Source organism: Ruditapes philippinarum, unplaced genomic scaffold (assembly GCF_026571515.1).
Source record: "Ruditapes philippinarum isolate M1 unplaced genomic scaffold, ASM2657151v2 ctg4776_1_1_1_1, whole genome shotgun sequence".
Taxonomy (NCBI): Eukaryota; Metazoa; Mollusca; class Bivalvia; order Venerida; family Veneridae; genus Ruditapes; species Ruditapes philippinarum.
Genome location: NW_026861998.1, coordinates 33,354 through 59,201, shown reverse-complemented (window position 1 = coordinate 59,201; position 25,848 = coordinate 33,354). Strand labels below are relative to the sequence as shown.

At 32.8% G+C, this 25,848-nt stretch overlaps 2 protein-coding genes across 2 annotated transcripts; both read left to right on the top strand.

Annotated features, from left to right (window-relative positions):
* Positions 1-6,005: 6,005 nt before the first annotated feature.
* On the top strand, positions 6,006-9,781 carry LOC132717580 (uncharacterized). Its single transcript, XM_060701073.1, has 4 exons — positions 6,006-6,183; positions 6,871-7,015; positions 7,489-9,192; positions 9,534-9,781. The coding sequence occupies exons 1-4, from the start codon at positions 6,144-6,146 to the stop codon at positions 9,577-9,579; spliced, it is 1,935 nt and encodes a 644-aa protein (XP_060557056.1). The 5' UTR covers positions 6,006-6,143; the 3' UTR covers positions 9,580-9,781.
* A 10,302-nt stretch (positions 9,782-20,083) lies between these two features.
* Positions 20,084-25,264, top strand: LOC132717579 (insoluble matrix shell protein 6-like). The gene is made up of 4 exons (XM_060701072.1): positions 20,084-20,242; positions 22,834-22,966; positions 23,749-23,979; positions 24,356-25,264. The coding sequence occupies exons 1-4, from the start codon at positions 20,203-20,205 to the stop codon at positions 24,402-24,404; spliced, it is 453 nt and encodes a 150-aa protein (XP_060557055.1). The 5' UTR covers positions 20,084-20,202; the 3' UTR covers positions 24,405-25,264.
* Positions 25,265-25,848: the final 584 nt, after the last annotated feature.

The window sequence follows — 25,848 nt, the reverse complement described above, 5'->3', positions numbered from 1 at the left end:
ATTCTGATCCCAATTACATTCATTGCTTGACAACTGATTAAAACAATTTTGGTTTATATATTTATCATTTGATAAAAAATAATTACATGCCCAAAAAAAAAACTAAAAATTTTTTGAAAACCTTTAGGGAAGTTTATATTTTAAAATTAAAGGGGAAAACCCCAAATGTGCAATAATGCTATATAAAAAATTATTAGTATGATGGCGAGAAAAATATGAAATTTTAAGTAACCTAAAAGTGAATTTTGTTGTTTTTTGAAATAAAAAATGTTTACTTTTATATATAAATCCCATTTCACAAAATTGGTTAATGTTTGTATATTAAATATTTTTTTTATTTTAAATTTTTGGGGTCGTTTAAATTGCGAAGAATGTCATTGGAATGTTGAAAAATATTTTTTTTTTGTAAGAAATTTATATGGGGTTTAGATTTTTAATATGAAAGTAAAATAATATGAAAAAACTTTGTGAAAATTTATGAAAAGTTTTCCCAATTTTACTTGTTATTTTTTTTTTTTAGGTGACAAAAAAATAACATGCATTATCAAAATATAATAAAACACACGTTTGTCCTTTCTAAAGTAAGAGAAAATGACCGAAACGTGCTTTTAACACATTTCAAATCAAGTATTTTGTAAAGAAAGCTTTTGAAAAGGTACTATATGCTGTGAAAAAGAAATGGGAACTTCACACATACATTCTAAATTAAGTACAAAGATAAGATAAAATTATTGTTTCTATATTTCTTTCCATTGTTTAATCCTTTTTGATAATAATTTAAAGTGAAAATATTGTTGTTCGTTCATCTCGGCCATATTGAAAATGATCATGTTAAAGAATTATTACCATTTATATATTTAATGATTAGATACAGCAACAACAACAGCAGCAACAACGACAACGATAATAATACTAATACTACCACATGTACTACTACTAATAATAATAATTATCATATCTATAAAACAACAAGTAACATATAGACATTTCCATAACATTTATTTTCTTTATAGATCAGTTCGGGTCAACTATATTATCATTGCTATATTTTACCAATCTAAACATAAAAACTTTGACTTGTTTTAGGATTGCATGTTTTTTTTTTGTTTAGCTTTTTGTTTTTTTTGTTTTCCTTTTATCCTTTGAATGAGTCAGAGGCAAGTTACACGTTTATCTGTCACCTCACAAATTAACTTTTAAACGGCAACCATAACTTACATATAAAACAATCGTTTGTAAAAGCATTAGACAAATATATTACAAAATGAAATGCTTATTTTAGAAACTTGAAATGTTTTACGGACAAAAATGTGAATTACTGTCCATTTTACATTATGAATTACTGTCCATTTTCCTTTCACAGAGCATGTAAAAGTAAGAATGCTATTAAAAAAATCTGGGTTTTTTTGTATCACATCTATGAATGTGTTATTTGTTTTATATTTATTTTATTTATTTTTAGTTTGCAATCAGACAGAAACAGAAAAACAACTAACCTTAAAATAACATTTACGTAATTGTGCTTTACGGGTAAATAGTTGTTTTTATTGAAAACATTTCTTTACAATTACGTCGACACATGATATGTGAAACTGGATAAATCGATATATCAAAACATATATTTTCAAGTAATGCATTTGGCGACAAGAATATACATTATTATAGCTATCAACTGTTTTATTATTTATCTGCAGCAAAAAGAATGCAAACAAACAAGATTGCAATGAGATAGGACTGTCTTACTATATATATACATTGCAAATTTGTATGTGGTTATGAATTAATTTGACATCGTCCATTAGCAGTAAGAACTAGAATCGTAACAAAATAAATACTTATCTCATTATGTTTAACTATTACTTTTCATGTCATTAATATATCGCCAAGTTATAATCTATATTTTAACTTCTACTTTTATCAAAGAGAGCCTGTGAGGTCTGGAATTGCTCACACTTAAAGACACATGCACACATTGTGATACTGGGATACTACAAATTACGTAACCTGTTTAGTTTTGCATTTAATATACTCAACAATCTTACAATAAAAGAACCATTCTATATCTATATGATTGCATAAAAATGCTATAATTGTTGGTACTGACTAATTTAAGAATTGCACATCTAAATTTTAATTATAGTTGTACCTCAAAACCCTACAGTTTGATGAGGCCTTTACGTCTATCATTGTCGCTTTCTGTTTGATAACATGTTAACATTCAATAGCGTCATCCATTATTATATAAGAGCGCCAGTCATTTATTTTAGTTTAAACGTATTTTATTTCTCAGAATATATATATACAATTTACAATTCAGAATATACTCAGAGCAATTCAAATATTCTTTAAAAAACAGGATTAGAATGAAAAGCAACCTGTCCTATGAAATTCTTTTCCCAAATGAGTAATTGACATATAATAGGCGCTTAAATTATTACATATTTTATAATTTGAGACGAATACAATATGAAAAAAGAGAAGAAAAATAATAGTTAGACTTGTGTCGTTTGTTGTTTTTTAAATTGTGTTTGTATGATGTGAGAGTTAGAAGGTTGCGGACATCGTGTGGAAGACTACTCTATTCCCGTATTGCAGCCGGAAAAAAAATGAGTTAAAATAAACAGTTGTTCTTGCATATATTCCCGGAATATTGTCAATATTTCTTAGGTTGTACCTATCATTAGTTGCTGTAGGGAGAATTGAGGAAAGATAATCTGGAGCTAGTCCGTTTTAAATTTTAAAAAGAAAGATCATTCTATGAATATATCGTCTTTCTTCGAGAGATTCCAAGTTTATTTCATTTGAAAGATTTTCGAGTGAAACAAGTCTTGTACATCCGGAAGCAATACGAGTACATTCGTTTTGCATTTTGGTAAGTTTGTCTATTTCACAATTTGTAGCATTTTCCCATATAACATCAACATATTCAAGTAATGGACGTATGAAATAAGTGTAAATTGCCTCTAGTGATTTCCTATCTAGTCGAAATTAAAGTTTTCTCATAATATTTACCCTATTCAATGCTTTATTTGTTATAAAATCTATATGTGAGCGCCATGTGCAGTTATTCGAAATCAAAACTCCAAGATATTGTGGTCAGAAACTTCAGAAATAGTCTGATTATTCATTTGTAGTTCTGGATGTTGATTTAGATATCTCTTTCTAGAGACTAACAAAGACTCAGATTTAGAAGGATTAAATGAAACAAGCCATGTATCTGCCAATAATGAAATTCTGTGTATATCCGACTGTAATGTGTTAGCAGCTGTTTGCCGATTTTTAACAACAAGATAAAGACTAGTGTCATCAGCGAATAAATTGATACAAGATTGTATATCTTCAACAATATCGTTAATAAATATCAGAAAGAGAAAAGGACCAAGAATTGAGCCTGAGCGAACACCAACTGAAAGATAAACAATAGACGATTTAGAGTTAGAAAAGACAACACGTTGTTGTCTATCTCTAAGTAATTAACTATTATGCTAAACCTTGTCGAAAGCTTTATTAATGTCAAAGAAAATAACTCGTACTTCTTGCCCGTTATCAACGGCTTTGCAAAGAGTATCGTAAATTGACACTAATTGATTGACTGTTGAATCACATGGTATAAATCCTGATATAACTGAAGTAAGGAAGTTAAAAGAGATGTTTGAATATAAGTCTTTAAAATACTTTCTCCATGGGGTCTAGAAGTGAAATAGGACGATAGTTACTAGTTATGAATGGATCACCTTTTTTCAAAGAAGATGGTATAATACTTTGGACAGAGTATTTTAATAAGTTACAGAAAGGAACTGAAAGTTCTTGAGAAGCTTCTTTTAGAATTTTATTACTGATTCCATCAGGACCAGATGCTTTATCGGTTTACAGTGATTAAAGGACTGATTGTGTTTCGTCTGGAGTCAGAACTAGTTCAGATAATATATTTCCATCCAATGGAGGACCAAGATCGGGGACAGCTTTATCTGAGATGTCGACTTGTGGACAAGGATAACCTATTAAAATACTCTCTCCAAAGAACCATACCATCTTCTTTGAAAAAAGGTGATCCATTCATAACTAGTAACTATCGTCCTATTTCACTTCTAGACCCCATGGAGAAAGTACTTCATTGAACGCCGCCTTTCCTTGATGATCTTGTTTATCATATTTTGTGTCTGCTGAAGAAATTTTCATTTGGGAGATTTGCCATCTCTTCGTCAGAAAAATGTAATTGTTTGTTTAAGTGGGGGTATTGTTTGACTGGTTGAAGATGAAATAAATGTTTTTAGAGTTTTACACCTTAGATGATAATGATTGTTCTTTAAGTTTATTTTCCATATTACAGTAATAATTGGATTTTGTTTCCCTGAACAGTAGTAACGTAGTTTTATTTCTAAATTGTCTGAATGTTTGCCAATGAATTGTTGTTTGCTTTAAGTTTAGCTTTTAATATAATCTTTTCTTATTCGTATATGACTTTGTATAGTACTTGTCATCCACGGAACATCGGAAGGGCGAACATATATCATCTTATTAGGAATACAAACTTTGGCAATATCTAAGTATCTATCTGTCATTTTATTAGTATATATGTTTATGTCAGTTTCAAAGCAATTATTCCAGTTAGTAGCCTGTATATTATTTCTTAACTTTTCATTATCGTCGCCACGTTTTACATTCCCAAATAAACCTTTGGAAAGTTTTTTGTTAATATTTGTTAAATTAAAAAAGAACAACAATAAATAGGAATGTGATATCGCGAATCTTGATCTAAGAAATGTTCACCAAAACCAGTTTCTTTGTTGGTTACAAATATCATGGATGTATGGACGTCATAATACTGCTTCGTTTACATTTTACACAAAACAAGCACGTTCTGCGCTACTTTTTCAGCGACTTTAAATCCATTGCTAAAGTCATATTAAACACATGTTTGACATTTGGAAAGAAGTAAATAGTGTGCCTTTAAAAATCTTGAATATATTGCAATTATTTTTAACATAATGTGATTTTTTTTTTCAACTGGTACTTGAAAAACTAATGTTTTTTTTCAATGTGTGTGTATATATTCTTATAAACACCAGGACTGTCGTCTATGTCTTCTCGTGATTCACGTACTTTGATATGGAAATTTTACCACGACTCTATCATGACGTAGGATAACACGCTATAAACTGTAAAAAGAAAATACATATTGTTTTCAAATAGCTTGTCAGATTTGGAGGTACAATTTTATTGATTTTACGAGGCTATGAGCATGCGGGATGACGTATAATACCGCCGCTAATTAGCATATAACTCCGTTATGGGAATAGCGAGGGTTTTGGTCGTTTTCATTTGTTACAATATCGTAGGGTAAATGTTCGTATTATACATAATTAACCTACCAAAACTAAGTGTGTAGAGGTTTTAAAGAAACAATATATTCACAACAAAACTGTTCTTGAAAATCAACCTGCCTTCTGGTCTTATAGAATTATTCTGTATTGTGCTCTATTATTTGTATATATGATTACGATCATGAATGGGATAGTCTTTGCCATAAGTTTTTACTATTTGTAAATGGTTCAATGCAAATATTTTCCTGATTGCCATAAAACTGACAATGAAACTGAATTATATTGAAATGTTCGTTAATTTTTTTTTTCAGAAATTTTGTTTATATTATTGAAACATTTGTATGAAGAAAACATGTTATTACTTGATTGGTTAGCATGATTTGCATGGATCTGTTGTTTTTGCATCTATGTTATTGTTTATCATAGCATAATAAACGTTGATATTAACTTGAAATTGTCATTTGAACATACTATTGCACATTGAAACCTTATATGCAAAACTCGTCAAAAGGGCAGTAAAAATGAAACAGTTATCTTTTGTTTGGCCAATTTATTGCACGATTCAGGTTAATGTCTCAATCATTTGCATAAATTTTTATCATTCGGTTCTCATTAAATCTAAAATATGTGGAGACGTATTGATTAAAGATGTGAAAATATGTCATAGTATATTGCTATTACTTCCTTCATATCATAAAGAGCTTTAACGACGCGTGAAATTGAATCATTTATTAAAGAATATCTTTCTTTCCTGTACATTCAGCAATAATTAAAGCATTGCATTTACAGCAAAGTTCTGCTGTACGGCAGCACGACAGAATGAGAATAATTATAGTTTTATCTGTAATTCTTGCTTCCGGTTAGTAATAGTTGACTTTTGATCTTATTGTGCATGGATTTAATCAAAATAACCTTTGGATTAAAAACAATACAAACTTAAGATATGGAAACCTATTACAAACCCGGAGAACGTGTTTGATTCGAAGGAATTTTATTACATTTAAAGTCATTTAAATAGTAGCAGTAGTAGTAGAAGTATTGTCAACGCATAGTTATGCCATTTTTGTTTGTTTTAATGAAGTTCTGCTCCATGGATGTATTGTTCTAGAGGGTTAGATACCAGATCGTAAGGGTTTTGTAATTGATAAGTAATAAAAAAAGGAGATTCTCTTGTGAAAAGCAAAATAACGTTGCAACATGAATTGTTTTTTATTGATTTTTTATCAATTAATACTTATGTTGCTTTAAATTTATTTAGTTATGCATTTGTTAAAGATGCTTTTAAATCAAGTTGTGGTGGTGTTTTATTTTTATGATTAATATATGATGTTTTATCATCCGATAATGTCAGCACTATTAAGTGTTCAAGCCGGTGCTAGGGAGGCATTTTGCATTTGACTCGAGTCTGCAATTTTCATGTTATTTTGTTGTGATTAATGCTTCCGAGGGATCACTTTGTTTCTAGATTTTTTGACATTGTACGATACATGATAATGTATAGTTATACATCAATAAATCAGTTGAAATAATGTTTCTAATATTTAAGCCGAATGCCACCCGAAACGAACCAGTCGATCAACACATCGGTCACCAGGTGTCGGCTGTGAACAGACCTGTAGACGGTACGGTTATACACCAGTCTGTTCAGATCAACATGAAAATTTCGACAATGAATGTTTTCTGGATTGCAAGTAAGTTTCTTTTTATTAAATTTATATTACAATTAATTTGTAATAGAAACTATAATTATAAACATGTGCTTTATGTGTCAAACATCTACTATTTAGTCCTTTAAAATTTGAACTATTGTAATAATAATAATAATAATAATAATAGTAATAATATTAATAATAATTAAAAAAAAATAATAATAATAATTATGCATTGTATTGTAAAACAAAACAAAAGGGATTTTTTAACGGATTTAGATTTTTTATTCAAGCGGAATCAAGTTGTAAAATATTGAGTGATGAGTACGTTGATATTGATACAATAGATGTGGTATACCGGGTATTTTAATTACATCAAAATAGTCACGATCAAACGCAACCTAAATATCTTAATCATTCAACTTTAAAAAGCATATATATTTCTTTCGGTCTCTTTGTTCCTCGCTTTTCGAGTGTTCTCTAGAAATGTTTTGACAAACTTTTTAATAATATAGCTGGAAATATAAAGGCTGTGATGGTACGTGCCCCTGTAGACCAAGCAGATCTGATCAAGGAAGACAACATGCAAGGGTAGAACGCCCACCAGACAGAAACAGAAACAGATATAGTCCTACACAAGCTCCACAATATAGACCAACACAACCACCACAGTATAGACCAACACAACCACCACAATACAGACCAGAACCATCACCACCGCCGTACAGACCAGAACCTCCACCACAATACAGACCAGAACCATCACCACCGCCGTACAGACCAGAACCTCCACCACAATACAGACCGGAACCACCGCCACAATACAGACCAGAACCTCCACCACAATATAGACCGGAACCACCGCCACATTACAGACCAGAACCAGCACCACAATACAATCCTGAACCACCGCCGCAATACAGACCTGAACCACCACCACAATATAGACCGGAACCACCGCCACAATACAGACCAGAACCAGCACCACAATACAATCCCGAACCACCGCCGCAATACAGACCTGAACCACCACCACAATACAGACCGGAACCAACACCACCGCCGTACAGACCAGAACCTCCACCACAATACAGACCAGAACCACCGCCACAATACAGACCAGAACCTCCACCACAATATAGACCGGAACCACCGCCACAATACAGACCAGAACCAGCACCACAATACAATCCTGAACCACCGCCGCAATACAGACCGGAACCACCACCACAATACAGACCTGAACCACCACCACAATATAAACCGGAAGGACCTCCACAGTACAGACCTGATCCACCAACGCAGTACAGACCTGAACCACCACCACAATACAAACCAGATTCACAACCACAATATCAACCTGAACCACCACCGCAATACAAACCTGAACCACCGGTACAATACAGACCGGAACAACCACCGCCATCCAGACCTGAACCACCGGTACAATACAGACCGGAACCACCACCGCCATCCAGACCTGAACCACCACCGCAATACAAACCTGAATCACCGGTTCAATTTAGGCCTGAACCAAAAACACTTTCAAAGCCAGATCCCATTGCGCAATACAGACCAGAACCTCCACCACAATATAGACCGGAACCACCGCCACAATACATACCTGAACCAACACCGCAATTAAACCCAGAACCTACGCAATATAGACCGCAACCAATTCAACCAATACTGCAATCACAACCAAAACAGAATCAAATTCAACAACACAAACCTGAACTAACGCAATTCATTCCTCCACCACCACCAACACAACCACCAACACCACCACCACAGATCAAACATGAACCTACCCCTCCGCCGGTGTTTGACCCCATACCACAGAGCATACCGGACCTCCAACCTCAATTTCTGCCAGAACCTGTAGCACAAAATACCAATCAACAACAGCAACAGGTACAACAACAAATTCAACAGATACAACAACAGTTACAACAACAATTACAACAACAGATACAACAACAGATACAACAACAGATACAACAAAAACCAGACATGCAAGCCAAAAATAACAACAATAATATGCCTAACAACAATAATATGCCTAACAACAATAATATGCATAACAACAATAATAGGCATAATAACAACAACAACAAGCAATCTGGTTCTAGGCCATTCTTTTGTGTGTGTGATGGAAGCCCAGATCCAGTATGTACCAATGAAGGAACGGAAACAAACGATTGTTTAGCTTCGTGCAAGTAAGTTATAACCGCATAAGACATATACATAATGATCTAAGGTGCTTAACGTAATTTAATCAGATAACGTTCAACCTTAAATAAGTAATTTCTGGAACCTAGCATTGTACATTCGAATGAAACTGTGTAACCAGACAACCTGACAACTTCTATCTTTTAATTTTGGCTTATATTATTAAAAACAGTTTATAATAGTTTGTGCACTTTATTTTATTAAATGAACGATGATTTTTAGTGATCAGGGAACTTTTTGTTATTTAGAAAATTAACAGCAAATCACTTAATATATTCTATAATTGTATTATTTTAGAAAACTGAAATTAGTTTTTATTTCTTTTCAGGAATAAAGTTGTTTTATACGACGGTCCATGTTTCCCGATGGTGTGAAAAGAAAGGACTAAATCAGGGTGTTTTACTGACCGTCTTTCTTGTGCTGTTTTAAAGAACTTTATACCGGTAGCTAATGTTCTTTCGGTAGTTCAATTTAGCCAGGTGTTAAAGACCCATAGATATTCTGTTTGTACTTTTTTTAAAAAGAAAGTTATATGAGCCGCGCCATGACAAAACCAAAGTAATGCGTTTGCGACCAGCATAGATCCAGACCAGCCTGCGCATCCACGCAGTCTGATCAGGATCCATGCTGTTTTCTATCAGTTTCTTTATTTGTAATAGAGTTTGTAAGCGAATGGCATGGATCCTGATCAGACTGCGCGGACGCGCAGGCCGGTCTGGATAAATGCTGGTCGCAAACCCATTATGCTTGTTTTGTCATGGCGCGGCTCATATATGTTTATCAAAATTGTGTTTTTGCATCTTGCTAATTACTTGTACTTTTAAAAACTTGTCTTTTTCAATTATTGTGACTCGATTAACATAAAAGTGAATGTTAGCGAATATTTTATTACTGTTGTTATACAGACCCTCAGCTTTTATTTTCTGTTGAAAAAAAAATTGTATTTTCCAAAACTAAGTATTGAAGTCATTTTATATTGGAAAAATGCACCGTATCACTGTAAAGCCTTCTTCAAAACAACGTCTCAAGAGGTATTTGTAGCACGTCTGTGACGTTTGTTTATAAAAACAGAAGATCGGGAAATTTAGTTTTAAATCCTTATTAACTACTTCAATAAAAATATTATCACAAATATTACATAATTATAAGTCGAGCTACAAATAGATTCATCATTACAATGTATATTAAATCGCTTGAAAAACCACAGACACTTGGGGTTTGGAGCTCAAAACGCCTTTAAAATCCAAATAAAATGCATATTTGTCAATCCAAGCACATGTACTGATCATATATATCAAAAAACTTAATATAAGCCGTTTTGAAAAAAATTCATATTTCAACATCTATAATAATACACAAGATAAAAATGTTCGCCGGAAAAAATCCGCACACCTACCGTCATAATCACCTTGTATTTTATTCCATTTCCAATATTTTCACATAATCCTTTGGTCCATCGACACAGAAGATATAATTCTTCACGATGATGGTCAATTTTAAACTTCAACGGTAATATAAACAACGCAACAGCCGAAATAAACATCAAGAGTATCGCCGTTTTCCTCCATTGACAAAATCTTTCGATAAATTCAAACGTGGTCCCAGCTTTGCCGTGTGCAAAATGCGCAGCGCTTTTAAGTTTGGGAACCACATAATCGGATGGCTTCGTTCATAGCCGACTGGCACGTTTGAATTTATCGAAAGATTTTGTCAATGGAGGAAAACGGCGATAATCTTGATGTTTATTTCGGCTGTTGCGTTGTTTATATTACCGTTGAAGTTTAAAATTGACCATCATCGTGAAGAATTATATCTTCTGTGTCGATGGACCAAAGGATTATGTGAAAATATTGGAAATGGAATAAAATACATGGTGATTATGACGGTAAGGGTGCGGAGTTTTTCCGGCGAACATTTTTATCTTGTGTATTATTATAGATGTTGAAATATGATTTTTTTTCAAAACGGCTTATATTAAGTTTTTTTTTATATATATAATTATGATCAGTACATGTGCTGGGATTGACAAATATGTATTTTATTTGGATTTTAAAGGCGTTTTGAGCTCCAAAACCCAAGTGTCTGTGTGAAAAACATAAAAAGAATATTGCAAATTATTCAAAGTTTTGAATATTCTAAACGCTCTAGAGGAACTGAATTTGCAAAATGTTTTGAACAAACTTCATGTCCCCTTTTAACTCTTGAAACGTTTACTTTTGAAACTTTACATTAAAACAAGACTAAGTTTAAATACATGAATATTTGTTAATTGTCCTGTTTTCAGAAGGGATTTTGTATTTAATACTATATGATGTACATGACCAACACAAATCACGTTGTCCAATAACTCTGAAACATGTTCCCCATTAACATGTGACAAATTCTATTGCTTTTATTATTTTATTGTATATGTATCACATGACTTGTTATAACTAAATGACGTTTCCAAGGAATATGACATTTTGAAATACATTATCTTTGCCTAAAAAAACCTGTAACAAAATATGTTCTTTTATAATTTTAAAGTCTGAAATTTGCTTACAACGACAAGAAACATTGTGAAAAATACTTATATGAAAAATGCTTTAATGGATTTTTTAAGGAATGCTTTAGTAAGATTTGCCAATGTTATTTATCGGAATGTATTCTAAACACTACCTTTGGCTATTTTTCTCCTAAATTTATGATATTATTAATTGAAGAAGACGCTGTGGTCATGCGTGAATATCACGTGGTTTTACAAACTATTTTGACAATAAGCCAAGAGGGCACCTGAATTACACGATAAATACAAAATAACAATTTGTTGTTTTTTCTTTAAATCACAAAACACAAGCAAATGAGGTTTTAAGCATAAAATGTCTGCAAATGAATAGTTTTACAACACAGAGAAGGGCCGAAGAAAATGCAACCTTGACAAATGTCTGTTTAGATATGTGCAGTTGTAAATCTTAAATTTTAAGGGGAAGCGTTACGACACAGAAATTCCATAACGTCTTTAATACTACTCTTTTTATATTGCGAAGCGACGGATAAGCTTAAGTCAATAAAGAAGAAAAAGCTAACGAATATTTGTGCCAGACATCTGACAACATGAGTCTAATCTTGACAAAATGCCGTCACTAGGTTGACCTTTTATTAGAGGTTAATTGGCACAGACGGTTGAGAATTAAACGTGTATTTTATCCATTATTTATTTCTTTAGAAATACTTAAACAATTATTTTTTATTTTCTATTTGCATTTTCATTTAAAACAATACATGATTGTAGAGCCCTTGATTTACATGCTGTATTTTCTAAGCGGTTAGCGAGAAATCGCCAGGTTTCAAAATTGTAAGACGTACAAAAGTTGTTTACATACAGGTGTATTGCAGAAAAGAAGGCAAAGAAGTTTATTTATTTATTTACTTATTTATTATTTATTGGTGAAGTAAATCGATGTTACACGTGCGTTTTTTAATAACGGCTGATAAATTATGAATACAAGAACTACGTCCGCACAACACTTTCCTAAGAGTAAAATACAAAAAGGAAATTTCTTCAGAACGAACTTGTTTTCTAGTTTCTAGTTGAATGGATTAATAAGAAAGGTTTCATGACAATCCAATGCAACATCTCCTTCACCAATCCGTTTTTCGGATGCAAAACAGTATTCCTCTAGATAGACAGGGTATTGTATCCTGGTCCCACGATATAAAGTCTCGGGAAACGTTCCGCATTTCTGGAAATCAGACAGTTGTTCAGTCCATTATTTGTATCTAATATGATATAAAGTAATTTGTTTGTTTGTTTTGTTTGTTTTGGGTTTTACGTCACATCGACACAGTATAGGTCATCGCGACGTTCAAGCTTTACTGGTGGAGGAAGACCTCAGGTGCCCTTCCGTGCATTATTTCACCTGAGTAGAACCACCGACGTTCTGTAAGCTAGCTGGATAGCTTCCTCACATGAAAGAATCCAAGTCCCTGTCGGGATGCCAACCCACAGCGGTGAGGGACAAGTGGTTTGAGGTCAACGACCTTAACCATTCGGCCACGGACGCCCCATACAAAGTAATCTTATGTAATGTAATGCGATGTGATGTGACGTGTTGGATGTAATGTGATTATTATGTAATCATTGTTATGTTATAATTGTAATATGTAATCAAAAATGACTGCCCCATATATGATTAATTTTTATACAATTAAAGGCTAATACAAGCAATGTTAAAGTATCCTTACTGAACATATATTAACGAAAGTGCAGTGCTGCGAACAAACCTACCTTTCTTTGTTGTGACATTTACTATAACTATTAACAATTAACTTTTTCACTTCATTATAATTTATTTCTTACATAACCTTTAATAACAATTACAATTGTTAAATATTGTAGTTTAAAGTTGAATTATGCTAATTTAAGTTTAAATAGTGAGTGAACAAATAAATGTCAAAGTCAAAATAGCTTTACAATGTGATATAATTGTTTTCAATTTGATATTTTACTTGGCACGAATGATCAATAACCCATGTTACTCACTGAAACTTCCTTCTATATTATTCTAACAATCCGCAATCTTTGAGTGATTAAAAAATGGTACTCTCTTATAAAGTAGACATTTTTCTAAAAACATCTTTAAGCATTTATCATTACCTAAAATTGGCCTAACAACAATACAGAAGACAAGAACTAAAAGAAGATAGGTCTAAAATGGGCACATTGTCAATAATTTCTTTTCAAATATTGATAAAAAGCAAAAAGGAATGTATCACTTGGATAAAATATTAAATAGTTGTTTGAAAAAAAAGTTAATATATTTCTAAATGACTTAGAAATAACCTTTATACGATGAATTATTAAATATTTTGTTCTAGAACATTTTATTATCTGCTATATAAATACGTATATGTTATATCAGATCATGTGTCTCACATTTGCCAACAACTTCCATATACAGTTCATTCGTTGTTTGTTATGTCTGACAACTTAATCAATGCAAATATACACATGTTTCTCATTTAACGCAGAGAATATACTTTATCATTGAAAGGCTTAGTCAGGAATTGGGGACTTAAAGGACTGTATTGGGAATATTATCTGCGATGATGAACAGAAAGCTAATCTATTATATGATTACTTCTAGTCAGTATTTATAAAAGACCCTGATGAACCTCTGCCTGTTTTTGAACTCCAGTTACTAGACTCATTTTGTCTACGGAAGACGTTTTTAAAAGACTTAGCTCTCTTTATACATCAAAATCTATGGGACCTGACATGTGCTACCCCAGAGTCTTGAAAGAGTGTGCAAATGAGTTGAAAACACCACTTCAAACCATTTTTAACAAAACATTTGAGGAAGGCACTTTGCCTGAAGATTGGAAAGTAGCGAACATCACTACATTGTATAAGAAACAAGGGAAGCAAATAAGAATGCACTAACTATTGCCCTATATCCCTCACATCAGTCCCTTGTAAACTGTGTGAAAAGACTGTAAGAGAAATAATAATGAAACACAAGGAAGACAATAATTTATTTAACAAAAGTCAATTCCGATTCAGAAGCAAACACAGTTGTGTCTTGCAATTACTAGATGTACTTGACAAATTAATGACATTTCATGATAAAGGGAAGCAAATTGATATGATTTATCTTGATATACAAAAAGCCTTTGATAGTGTTAGTCATCTACGCCTTCTTCCGAAGCTAAAAGGATATGGTTTTGAAGGAGAAATTTTGCAATGGATTAAAAGTTTTCTAATGGACGGGAACGGACAGTCGTCAGAATGGAAGGATGTAACATCGGGAATTCCCCGGACTAGTTTTATTCATAAAATATATGAATGACATGCCTGATAGGGTAACAAACATTTTGAGGATGATCGCTGATGACTCCAAGATTTTCACCGCTGTAACAGATTCAGCAGATCACGACGCGTTGCAAGAAGACCTTTTAAATCTTTGTGCATGGAGCAAAATTTGGTAAATGAAATTCAATATATCGAAATGCAAATATATTCGGTTTGGAAATGCTCAACATAATTATAAATATGTTATGAAAGATAACAATGGAAATAATATTGAAATACCCAAAGACACAGAAGAAAAAGACTTAGGTATTGTGTTCCGACAGAATTTGAAATTTGACTCGCACATCATCGAGAAATCAAATAAGGCCAATAAACTCCTCGGGATGGTTAAACGTACATTTTCCTTTATGGACAAGCAACTCTTTCTATGTATATATAAAACCCTTATTAGGTCTATCTTGGATTATGGATCTCCCATATGTAACCCATCTACAGAGAAATACAGACAAGTATTGGAAAATGTTCAGCGAGGAAGTACAAAAATTGTTCCTGGTCTAGAAAGTTTAACTTATGAGGAAAGACTAGTACAGCTTAATCTTCCGACACTATATTATCGACGTAGGCGTTTTGATATGATTCAATTATACAAAATGATAAATGAAACCTATTTTGACTTTCACCTGTTCACTCATTATATACCCATGGATGGGCATAATGTCACTTTTAAATATCATATTACTCGTAGATTAAACTTATTTCGAGGTCAGTTGCATGTATTTTAAATATCTTGAAAAGTGATCCATCGGAAGCATTAAAAACAGTAAAATTACATGCAAATTGCAGATTCGGTTTGATTCGCACCAACAATGTAGAGGTGAAATGGCAATTTTCCAGCTTTACTGTTGGAGGATGACTTCAGACGGTCCTCTGTACATTATTTTAGGCAAGAACGGATACCTGAGAAAGGTCATATTCAATAAATTCTCCTCGGTGTTGCAGCGTTCGGATATGAATTAAATCCGTTCAAGAATAAAAAAGTTTTAGCAAATTTTATGTAAATTCAATAATATTACTTAGAGCGTTTAGAAGTCAAGGTTATGCCTGAAGTATCCCACTTGACGATGATTTATTTCCTGTCCGTTGTTTATGTAACAAATAAGATTTTTTTAATAAACATTATGTACTAATTTGACTTTGATTGTCAAAATCTTTTTTGAACTTAAATTTCTCAACATTTTATAATAAGTGTTGTTTTGTCCCACTGTTAATCAAACCGTCCATAAAGCAACAAAGGTATGGCAAGATTGATCATAATTCAATAATTATACCATTTAAAAAGGTCAAAATCATATAACGATAAAGGTTAATTTCAGTTTATGCTACTTGAAGGTTTTTTTTTACAAAGGGTTCTCATTTCCATATATGAATACAATTCATCCATTAATATCAAAGTTATAACCAATTTAGCAAAATTCATTATGAGTTAGTCTAGATCAAATTCATATTCCATATGCAAGTAGTAGTTCGATCTCAAACAAGTTGTGCTGTCCAATTGTATATTTTATACAATGTTCTGTTGTAGTAGTATTATACGAGAACACAGTCCAAATATCTACGTATAAGATTCTACACGTTGTAACTATGGAATAGAAATAGGTATGTCCTTGGACTGGCAAAAACACTGAGCGGACAAAAAGACGCTATCAAAGGCGGCAAAGTACAAGTTCTTTCCACAGAGCGTTTAGCTTCAACTGCATTATACATTACTCCGAAGTCCTGGCTGAGGTAGACTGCCACTCCGTAGTGGTGATGTCCAAGCTGTGGATATTTACCGTTGTCAGATGCCTTTCAGGCAGGCATCACCCATATTGATGATGTTGTGCCCCCATGAATATTACACTGTCGGATTCCTGTAAATATTATCACTGTCAGATACTTGCTGATGTCCTCAAAGTGAAAAAAATAATATAAAATTTTGAAATATTTACATTTAAATTTCTTCAAAACAAACGTATTTCCAAGTTTCTAAAAGTAAACACACGGAAAGATTAAAAACTTCAGATGTTTTATTACAATCCAATGCGATACCAATGCCTTTTGTGAAATAGTTCCTCTTTAGGTTCACCTTTGCTATTTATAGATGAAACGTTTTTTCAAATATATATCAAATATGATAAACAAGATCAACAAAGAAAGGCGGCGTTCAATGAAAGCAACCCCCACACGACCCAGCGACCAGAACCAGTGGCTAGCAGGAGAACCCCAAACAAAAACAGGACAGGGGACAAGGCAGAGCACGGACAGGCCAATCACCAAAACGGCACACAAGAAGAAACAATTTGTAACTGATAAGGAATTCAAAGAAACCAAATAAATAATTGAATAATAGACCCACACGTCAAAGGGCACAGGTGGAGGGGATAGGAGGTTCGGGGAAGGGGGGGGGGGGGGGACAAAGATAAAACTAGGGGCAAGTCTAGGTATACTGCAGACAGTTGAACAGTTCATGATTTGTATACGGAGAGAAGAAAAAATAGTGTCTTTACATTTGTGGAAAATGTAAATAAAAAATGTTTTGCAACAATACAACAAATCTTAAATTGGTCTGAAGTGTAAAGCTGACGAATGTGAATGTTTTTATATACTTTTGTTTTTATTGACGACTCGCAAAGGTTATCCTGTCATTCCGCAGTAAATCATGCGTCTTATTCAAAATTCTAAAAATCTCGGCTCTTTTTGCTTTTAATAACATGTATGTACCCAAATTTTTATTAAACGTGTGTTACCGCGAAGTGCGCGGATGATAGCCTAAACACTATGCCTCATACTACCAGTATGGCGTCTAATGCTATGTTAAGGTAAGTTTTACCATTCTTGGTGCAGAGCTTGTTCCTTTTTTCTCAGGTTGACTACAGGTGGTTCGTACGATTGTCCAAATAAAATTTTACATTTCTGTTGTGATCATGTAAAAATTGAAGCAAAATGCCGAATGTGAGACTATCATCCGGGCACGTGGCGGTTACACACGTTATTAAAAATGTGGCTACATAATGTAATTTTAGGTTACGTCATCGTCAACATTTACCAAAAATATCCACCAGTAAATGTTTTGTAAACGCTCCAACAGCATACCTATAAACACTTTTTTGTTAAAAAAAAACGCATTTGTTTATGCTTCATTAATTATACCCCCACAAACAAAGTTTAGGGGTATAAAGGAGTCGGCTTGCCGGTCGGTCGGACGGTCCACATCATGGATTCCGGGCGATAATTTGGAAGTTTGGAATGAGGTGCTGCAATCAAACTTGGTATATAGCAACCTTATATGAAAACCCAGGTTGGTTTTGCATTTGGACGCCTTGGTGTCAAGGTCAAGGTCACTGTTTCTAAAAATAAAAAAGTGGTTTCCGGACAATAACAAGAAGTAGGAATGAGATGTTGTAATTAATCTTGGTTTAAAGCAAGCTTATATTAAGACCCCGATTGGTATTGCGTTTGGACTCCCTTGAGTCAAGGTCACCGTTACTAAAAATGGAAAATGATTTCCGGAAAATTACTAGAGTAAGGAATAAGATATTGTAATCAAACTTGGTGTATAGCAAGCTTATATTAAAACCTCGGTTGGAAATGCGTTTGGATCCCCTGGAGCCAAGGACAAGGTCAACATTACTAAAAATAGAAAAAAATGGTTTGTGGACAATAACTAGCAAGGACAAATAAATAGCAAGCTTATATAAAGACACCGGTAGGTATGGTGTTTGGACCCCCTGGGGTCAAGATCAATGTCACCATTACTAAAATAGAAAAAAAATGGTTTCCGGACAATAACTTGAGTTAAGAATGAGATATGTAATTAAACTTGATGTATATCAAGCTTTTATATGAAGACCCCCGGTTGGTTTTGCGTTTGGACCCCCTGGGGTCAAGGCCCAGGTCATCGTTATAAAAATAGACAATGGTTTCCAGACAAAAACTAGAGTTAGGAATGAGACGTGATGTATAGCAAGCTTATATGAAGACCCTGGTTGGGATTGCAATTAATTGAAATAATTCTTTGTATACAGTTGATACTTCATGTACTATAGGTTGAGTTAAAATTTTTCTTCAGACCATTTATTTTTCAAAAAGTCAAAGTTGCTGGTGGGTGTATTAATCACCTTCAGTGATTGCTCTAGTTTGGTTAAGAATTAAATTAACTCATACATTTACAGGTTTATGATTACTAAATTTGTATCGCTACTTATCACATTACTATTTCCTAGCTCAATTAAGTCGTCATCTCATGACAGTGCTTTCAATTACAACCAATTTTAAATTTCCGGGGTATGCTTAAGTTATTTCTAGGTATATATATTCGCTGGATTCCGGGTATCCGAAGTCCCAATAATTGATATTTAGTATTTAAACATAGCAAATTACCTATGATTATTTATTATTTTCAAATAGATTATTTTTAAGGAACTTTAAAGTAACGTTTCATATATTAAAAATATTCTACGTTTCTGCAACGCAAGGCATTATTTCATCTGCAATAATAAGTATACTTGTAGCATTACTATTTCTATTGTTTGAGTTCTAATCTTTCACTATGGACAATTAATTAATTCATGTGATGCATTTATAGCCAATCGCCCGTTATACACTGGAACAATACTACATGTACTTAAATAAAATGGGCTAACTCTTATCCATATTATCTAATAAAACCTTTCAAATATAAGGTCAAGGAAGTATGACATTAGTGAGTATTTCATATATTTGACATAGTATTAATGATTCTAATACTGTAAAATCCTGTACTGCAACGTATAAATTAGAATGAAGTTAAATGAGACATTAATTTCCAAAACATGTTCTTATAAAATTGTTTAACTACTGGTTATTACCACACATCGCATCAGAATCATTACAAAAGACAGTTTTCTTTGTTTGGCCAGTACATTGTACCTGTTATTTATTCACAATTGTGCTAGACGTTTGACAGGTTTGCAGTAGTTTTGACACATATCTCGCATTTAATTTCACATTTTGTCTAATGATTTAACCAATTAAGAGACGATAGCCATTTCCTTAAATAATCCTATAGAATTGACGATGCATGAAATTGAACTATTTAAATGAATATATTTTCCAATTATTTGATATTTCAACGGAGGATTACACATTGCAGTAACAGCAATATTTGCTGTCAGGCAATAAGGCTATCATGAAAGCTCTAGTGATTTTAGTTGTTTTAGCTACATTTGGTGAGTGGGTTTTTATTTCATTCAACGATTGACACGGTGTCTGAATTTTTTTATGGTACATGGATTCGACAGAGTTGTGGGACCGCAACATGACAGTGAATAGTTTGTGTCTATACGTTCTTATCATTGCTTTTTAACTGTAAACAAGTTACCGATAACATGGATTTTGACAGTTATTTCGTTAATGTGACATTGTGTGTACAGATAGGGATAGCTGTCATGCAATTGTCCAAAGCCTTCTACAGGGACAGTATATGAGTTATATGTTTTCCTCTTCGCATGCCTAAAAGCAGAGTATTTTAATTTAAAACTGAAGCATCGTTTGAATACACTAACATTTGAAACAAGTATTATATATATTTCTAAGTTATATTGCTAAAATTAAACATTAATTGAGGATTTTTACAAATCCAACAGACGAAATATTTGTATGCAAAACATCAGAAAAGCTACAATTTTATAACCAATATATTAAACGGACAATATGTACTGGAAGTTACCTTAGTTGTATATTAGCTTGATTTTTCGTTTTTCTTGAAACTCTTGGAAATATATTACAAGTCCAAGCAGCTATATCATTCACTTAATATTCAATTTTCATATTTATATAATCTGTTGAAATGTAGTAACATCATTCTGCTAATTTCACATTTGCACATTTGTAACAAAAAGACGTCACACGCTTTATGTGTAAATGAAAAGTACTTTCGATTGGATAATAAATTACCTACAGATGAATGGAAAGGAGCCTAAAAAGCAATTTATATATCATACTTTGTCTAAATGGCTTTGAATTTGTTCGCTTTTATATTCAATCGAAGAACAGAAACTCTTCAAAAAGATGCATTCCTATCACTGTGTCAATGACACATTGCAAATATATTATAATAAGTGATATCAACCAATTTAAAACTTTTTATTTGAAATAAAGACGTTTGATTGCAAGTTAACTAGAAGTTGAATATAATATAAGGAAATAAATTAAACACCATATGACAATCTGTATGTGCCTTACTCCATTAAATTTATTTGATGAGCTATAGAATGGTATATTGTTTAAATATATCTACATTTTACAGCTGCAATGTCAAATATTCCTAGGTCATTCCCTTTCACACAACTAGAATAAACCTGTTAGGCTTACCTTTCGTGGGGCGTCCGTGGCCGAGTGGTTGAGGTCATTGACTTCAAACCACTTGCCCCTCACCGCTGTGGGTTCGAATCCCGACAGGGATTTTGAATTCTTTCATGTGAGGAAGCTATCCAGCTAGCTTACGGAACGTCGGTGGTTCTACTCAGGTGCCCGTTCGTGCCTGAAATAATGCACGGAAGGGGCACCTGAGGTCTTCCTCCACTAGTAAAGCTGGACCGTCGCCGAAAGACCTATGACGTAAAACTAAAAAAAATTACCTTTCGTGTGTGGGTTGATCAGTATAAGATAAAATGACATTGTACGATTGCTCGTTCCGTATAATTAGTCAAAACCCATCAGTACGAACGATACAAGAGAAAATCGGTCCTTGAAAATGTTGCAAAAACTTTTGGGCGAAGCCTTCAGTATATTGTGTAGAAACGTTGATGTAAATTGATGTATATTTATATAAGCAATAAAACTGTATTAAACTAAGAATGAATTACATGTAATATATCGGAAATTGAAATTAATTACAATCAGTTAAAATAGATTGTAGATATGATTTTTTGCATTAGACTATAAGATTGATTTTTAAGTATTGTTTATTTTTCTCTTTTTTATACATTTTCCTTTAGTCAAAGCTCGTTCTATGTACTTAAATTTATGCGGTAAATCTACTCAACGACTATCCTTGTTAGTTTTGTTTCGTTCAAACCTTTCTGTTAATTCATATTTTCGATTGCCTTTTTCCAAATATTAATGTTTTAAAAATGTTCAAACTGACGTCAGTATGAAAGACCTGCATGAGTAAGTATTTCTTCAGAATATTAATTTAATTTCAAAATGTTATACATTAAAGTGAATTGGTCTGTAAAGAAATGTCTGTAAAACAATAGAAAATTACATTGATAATATTTAGTATCAGAAATAACAAACTTCGATAGAATTATACATGTATATGTATGTTGTTGGCAAGTGTGACATACATGACCGGACATTACATATATTTATGTAGCAGAAACAATAAACTGGTCAAGAACAACATATTATTTTTATTATTCATATAAATGTTCATACAAAATCACTTTGATCTTTATCAACCTGTTTTCTAGGAATTATTTATAAGAATATCGTATTGTTTTTCTCAACATTTGAAATACTTATGCAGAATGTGCACATTGTAGACCTGTCAACTTTAATGTACCCAAAGCATTACAGGCGTGTCTTTATATAAGTCTATAAATGTGTCTAACTGTATATAAATAATAATAATTAATAACTTTAAATTTCCGACAGGATATAAAATTAAACTTTATTTCTTCATTAGCATTCTGTCATTGGTATGTTTTGTATTCGGATCATTTGCATAGAGCTAAATGTATTTCCGTCTAAATTTATATTATTTTTTTTATTATCAGATTATTACATTTGGTACTAACATTTCCTTATATTGTAGCATATTGTAGAGCACAAAGACGGCCTCCAAACTTTAATTGTGATCGAATTTGCAGACCATTTGGTTATAACCCAGTGTGCTCGGATGAAACCCCTAACAGAACCTATGACAATGAATGCCTTCTGGATTGCAAGTATGTCTCCATTTTATATAATTCTACTCTCAGAATAGAACTCGGTGTTTTTTAAACTGTGCAGTATACATGTATGTTAGTTATGGATAATAAGAAGTATGGCACGTGACACTAAACCATTGTTTTTCTTTTAGATAAATATTATGTACACATACATGTACATAATACAACAAAACCAAAATAGTCGTCAACAATACTGGAATACATTGCTATCTTCCTCTTTTATAATTTGTTTTGTTCGTTTAAAGTAACACCGACACTGTAAACGTCATATACTGAATGTCCAGTTTACTGGTGGAGGAATACTTCAGGTCCACCGTCGGGAATTATCTTTTGCAAGAACGGGCACCATAATAGGATTTGAACCCACATAGGTTAAGAGCAAGTGATTTGAAGTAAGCTACCGTAACCCCTAAACTACGGAAGCCCCGTCTTCGGTATAAAGAGACCTGTTTAGTATCATTAACATAACAAACGTTTAGTTGCCAACAGTAGACGAATCAACCTTATCTTAAAGTCGAGGCTCTTCTTTTCATATTTCTTTCCATTTGATTATACAGAATTTACTATAAATTCAACCTTTGCAAAAAATCTCTAATAGATAAATTGAATACGATGATTTATATCACGTCTTGTTTGATGTATAAATATACAAACAATTATTTAATGATACTATGTTTAACATATTGAAAAGTACCATTGACAATTTCGGACATATACAATAGTGACATTAAAGTTGTTTTCATTCTATTATTTATGTACTGGTATATTAATTTAAATAGATGGAAATATAAACAATGTGATGGTAGATGTCCATGTAGACAAGACAATTTCAACGGGAGATCCCAACAACCATACCGACCACAAAACAATAGACCTCCGTATCAGCCGCCATATAGACCGGAAGCTAGGTCACAACCAAGACGAGGCAATATCTGTATCTGTGATGGATCACGTGATCCTGTCTGTACCGATCAAGGCACGGAAATGAACGAATGCCTTGCTACATGCCAGTAAGTTACTATTTTTGGTTTTATTATGATTGTTTCTGAAAATTTCATGTTAGTTTGATTTGTGTCTTTAATGCCAGTTTTGATTGTCATATTAACATTCTTTTTTTCACCATACAGAATCTCTCATGACATATTTATTCAAACCGAGTATGCAATTTTCACTTTCCTTTCTCTTTAGGGAGCTCCCCTTGTCTGGATTGTTTTTGCATTGATAAATTATAAAGCATACATACAATAGATATTTATGAAATGACCCTTTTATATTCAACCAAATGTGGCTAATAATTATATGAAGACATAAGTCAATAAAATTGCATTTTTATCTTAACATACTTCTTGTATTGTTTGATTACTTTTTTATTTTCTTATATTATAGTAATAAACACATTCTGTACGAGGGTGAATGTTGGCTGAGACGTCCATAGAAGCTGTATGGTGATGGTGTGTGAAATGATAAAAATAAAATGACTTTTACACTTGTTTTAAGCCCACAAAGTCGCAAATAACCAAGTAACTGTAATCTTTCATATTTTGAAAAATCCGAAAGGTATCTTCATTAGTTATTGTTTTAAACATCACAGAAAATGTATTGCTACCAGCTAAATTAAGGACATACATGCTTCTGGAAGGAACTGGTGTCTGTAGAAGTTGGTCACAATGTTTATACTTTATTTGAGCCGCGTCACGACAAAACCAATATATTGGGTTTGCGACCAGCATAGATCCAGACCAGCCTGCGCATCCGCGCAGTCTGATCAGGATCCATGCTTTTCGCTATCAGTTTCTTTACTTGTTATAGGGTCTGTAAGCGAACAGCATGGATCCTGATCAGACTGCGCGGATGCGCGGGCTGGTCTGGATCCATGCTAGTCGCAAACGCATTATGTTGGTTTTGTCGTGACGCGGCTCATTTATGTTCTATTTTATAAACACTTGATAGTTTATGGTAATATAATAATTCAGAAATGAAAGTGTAATGAAAGTAGCAAGTAAACATTCGACGTAGGCTATTAAACAGTGTGAAATGATGATATCTAAAAAATAACTTTTATGTTTGTTCTTTTACACTAATTCGTCTTTTCGTATAGTTTTTGCATTCGATATTATGTGTTCATGTTTCGGAATGTAAGAATATTATATTTTTTCTGTTTCCCGTTATCAGTACAAAAATAGTATTGAAACTTTTTTACAGCTAAAGAAAAACATATATGAATATAAAAGTTAATGATTCATTTAGTTCTTTCTGACGTTCACCGAATTTTGGTGTTATATGAAAAAATCTTTAGAAGCTAGAAAAATATGACGTTTTGAAGAGAACACTTTTAAACTTTGAATTTTAAATTACCTATTGCTAACTGAAGATCAAGGTGTATCATGTAATTAAGCATAAATGGTTTAAATAAAAAAATGATAGACAATGCAAATAACGTTCAACCAACGAAAACGCTTTCTTATATGTTCATGTAGCTAAGTATTCATGCCCAAGCCCATCTGTATATTTCTTATCCACTCACTCTAGAAACTAAATAAAAGCCTAAAAATCGTCGGGGATCATATCAACTATTTCCCTATTGTAACAGAAGGAAGGTTGCAAGCCTTTGTCGGCACCAGTAAAGGGCGAGGTCAACCTGCACATCGTTTTCTGACCAGCTTTATATCTTTTTCCTGATATCCCTAAAGTTGACAATGGACAGTTCCAAAAAGAAAAAAAGCAATGTATAAGGTAATGGGGAAATGACAGTAGAACCAAGTATCTACATTGTGTTCCAGGAAAACCCTTGAATGTTATTAGACAAAAAGACAGGATAACTACATATAAATGTACCACATAAGAAAGAACAAGTGTATTTCTTTTAAAGGTTAAAAAAC

What these genes read in the sequence shown, in the direction of transcription:
- LOC132717579 (XM_060701072.1), top strand. Translation starts at nt 20,203, where the DNA reads ATGAAAGCTCTAGTGATTTTAGTTGTTTTAGCTACATTTG. An exon ending in AGTTGTTTTAGCTACATTTG is followed by an intron (nt 20,243 to 22,833) that starts GTGAGTGGGTTT and finishes CTTATATTGTAG; the next exon opens with CATATTGTAGAGCACAAAGA. An exon ending in GAATGCCTTCTGGATTGCAA is followed by an intron (nt 22,967 to 23,748) that starts GTATGTCTCCAT and finishes TAATTTAAATAG; the next exon opens with ATGGAAATATAAACAATGTG.
- LOC132717580 (XM_060701073.1), top strand. Translation starts at nt 6,144, where the DNA reads ATGAGAATAATTATAGTTTTATCTGTAATTCTTGCTTCCG. An exon ending in GAATGTTTTCTGGATTGCAA is followed by an intron (nt 7,016 to 7,488) that starts GTAAGTTTCTTT and finishes TTAATAATATAG; the next exon opens with CTGGAAATATAAAGGCTGTG. An exon ending in GATTGTTTAGCTTCGTGCAA is followed by an intron (nt 9,193 to 9,533) that starts GTAAGTTATAAC and finishes ATTTCTTTTCAG; the next exon opens with GAATAAAGTTGTTTTATACG.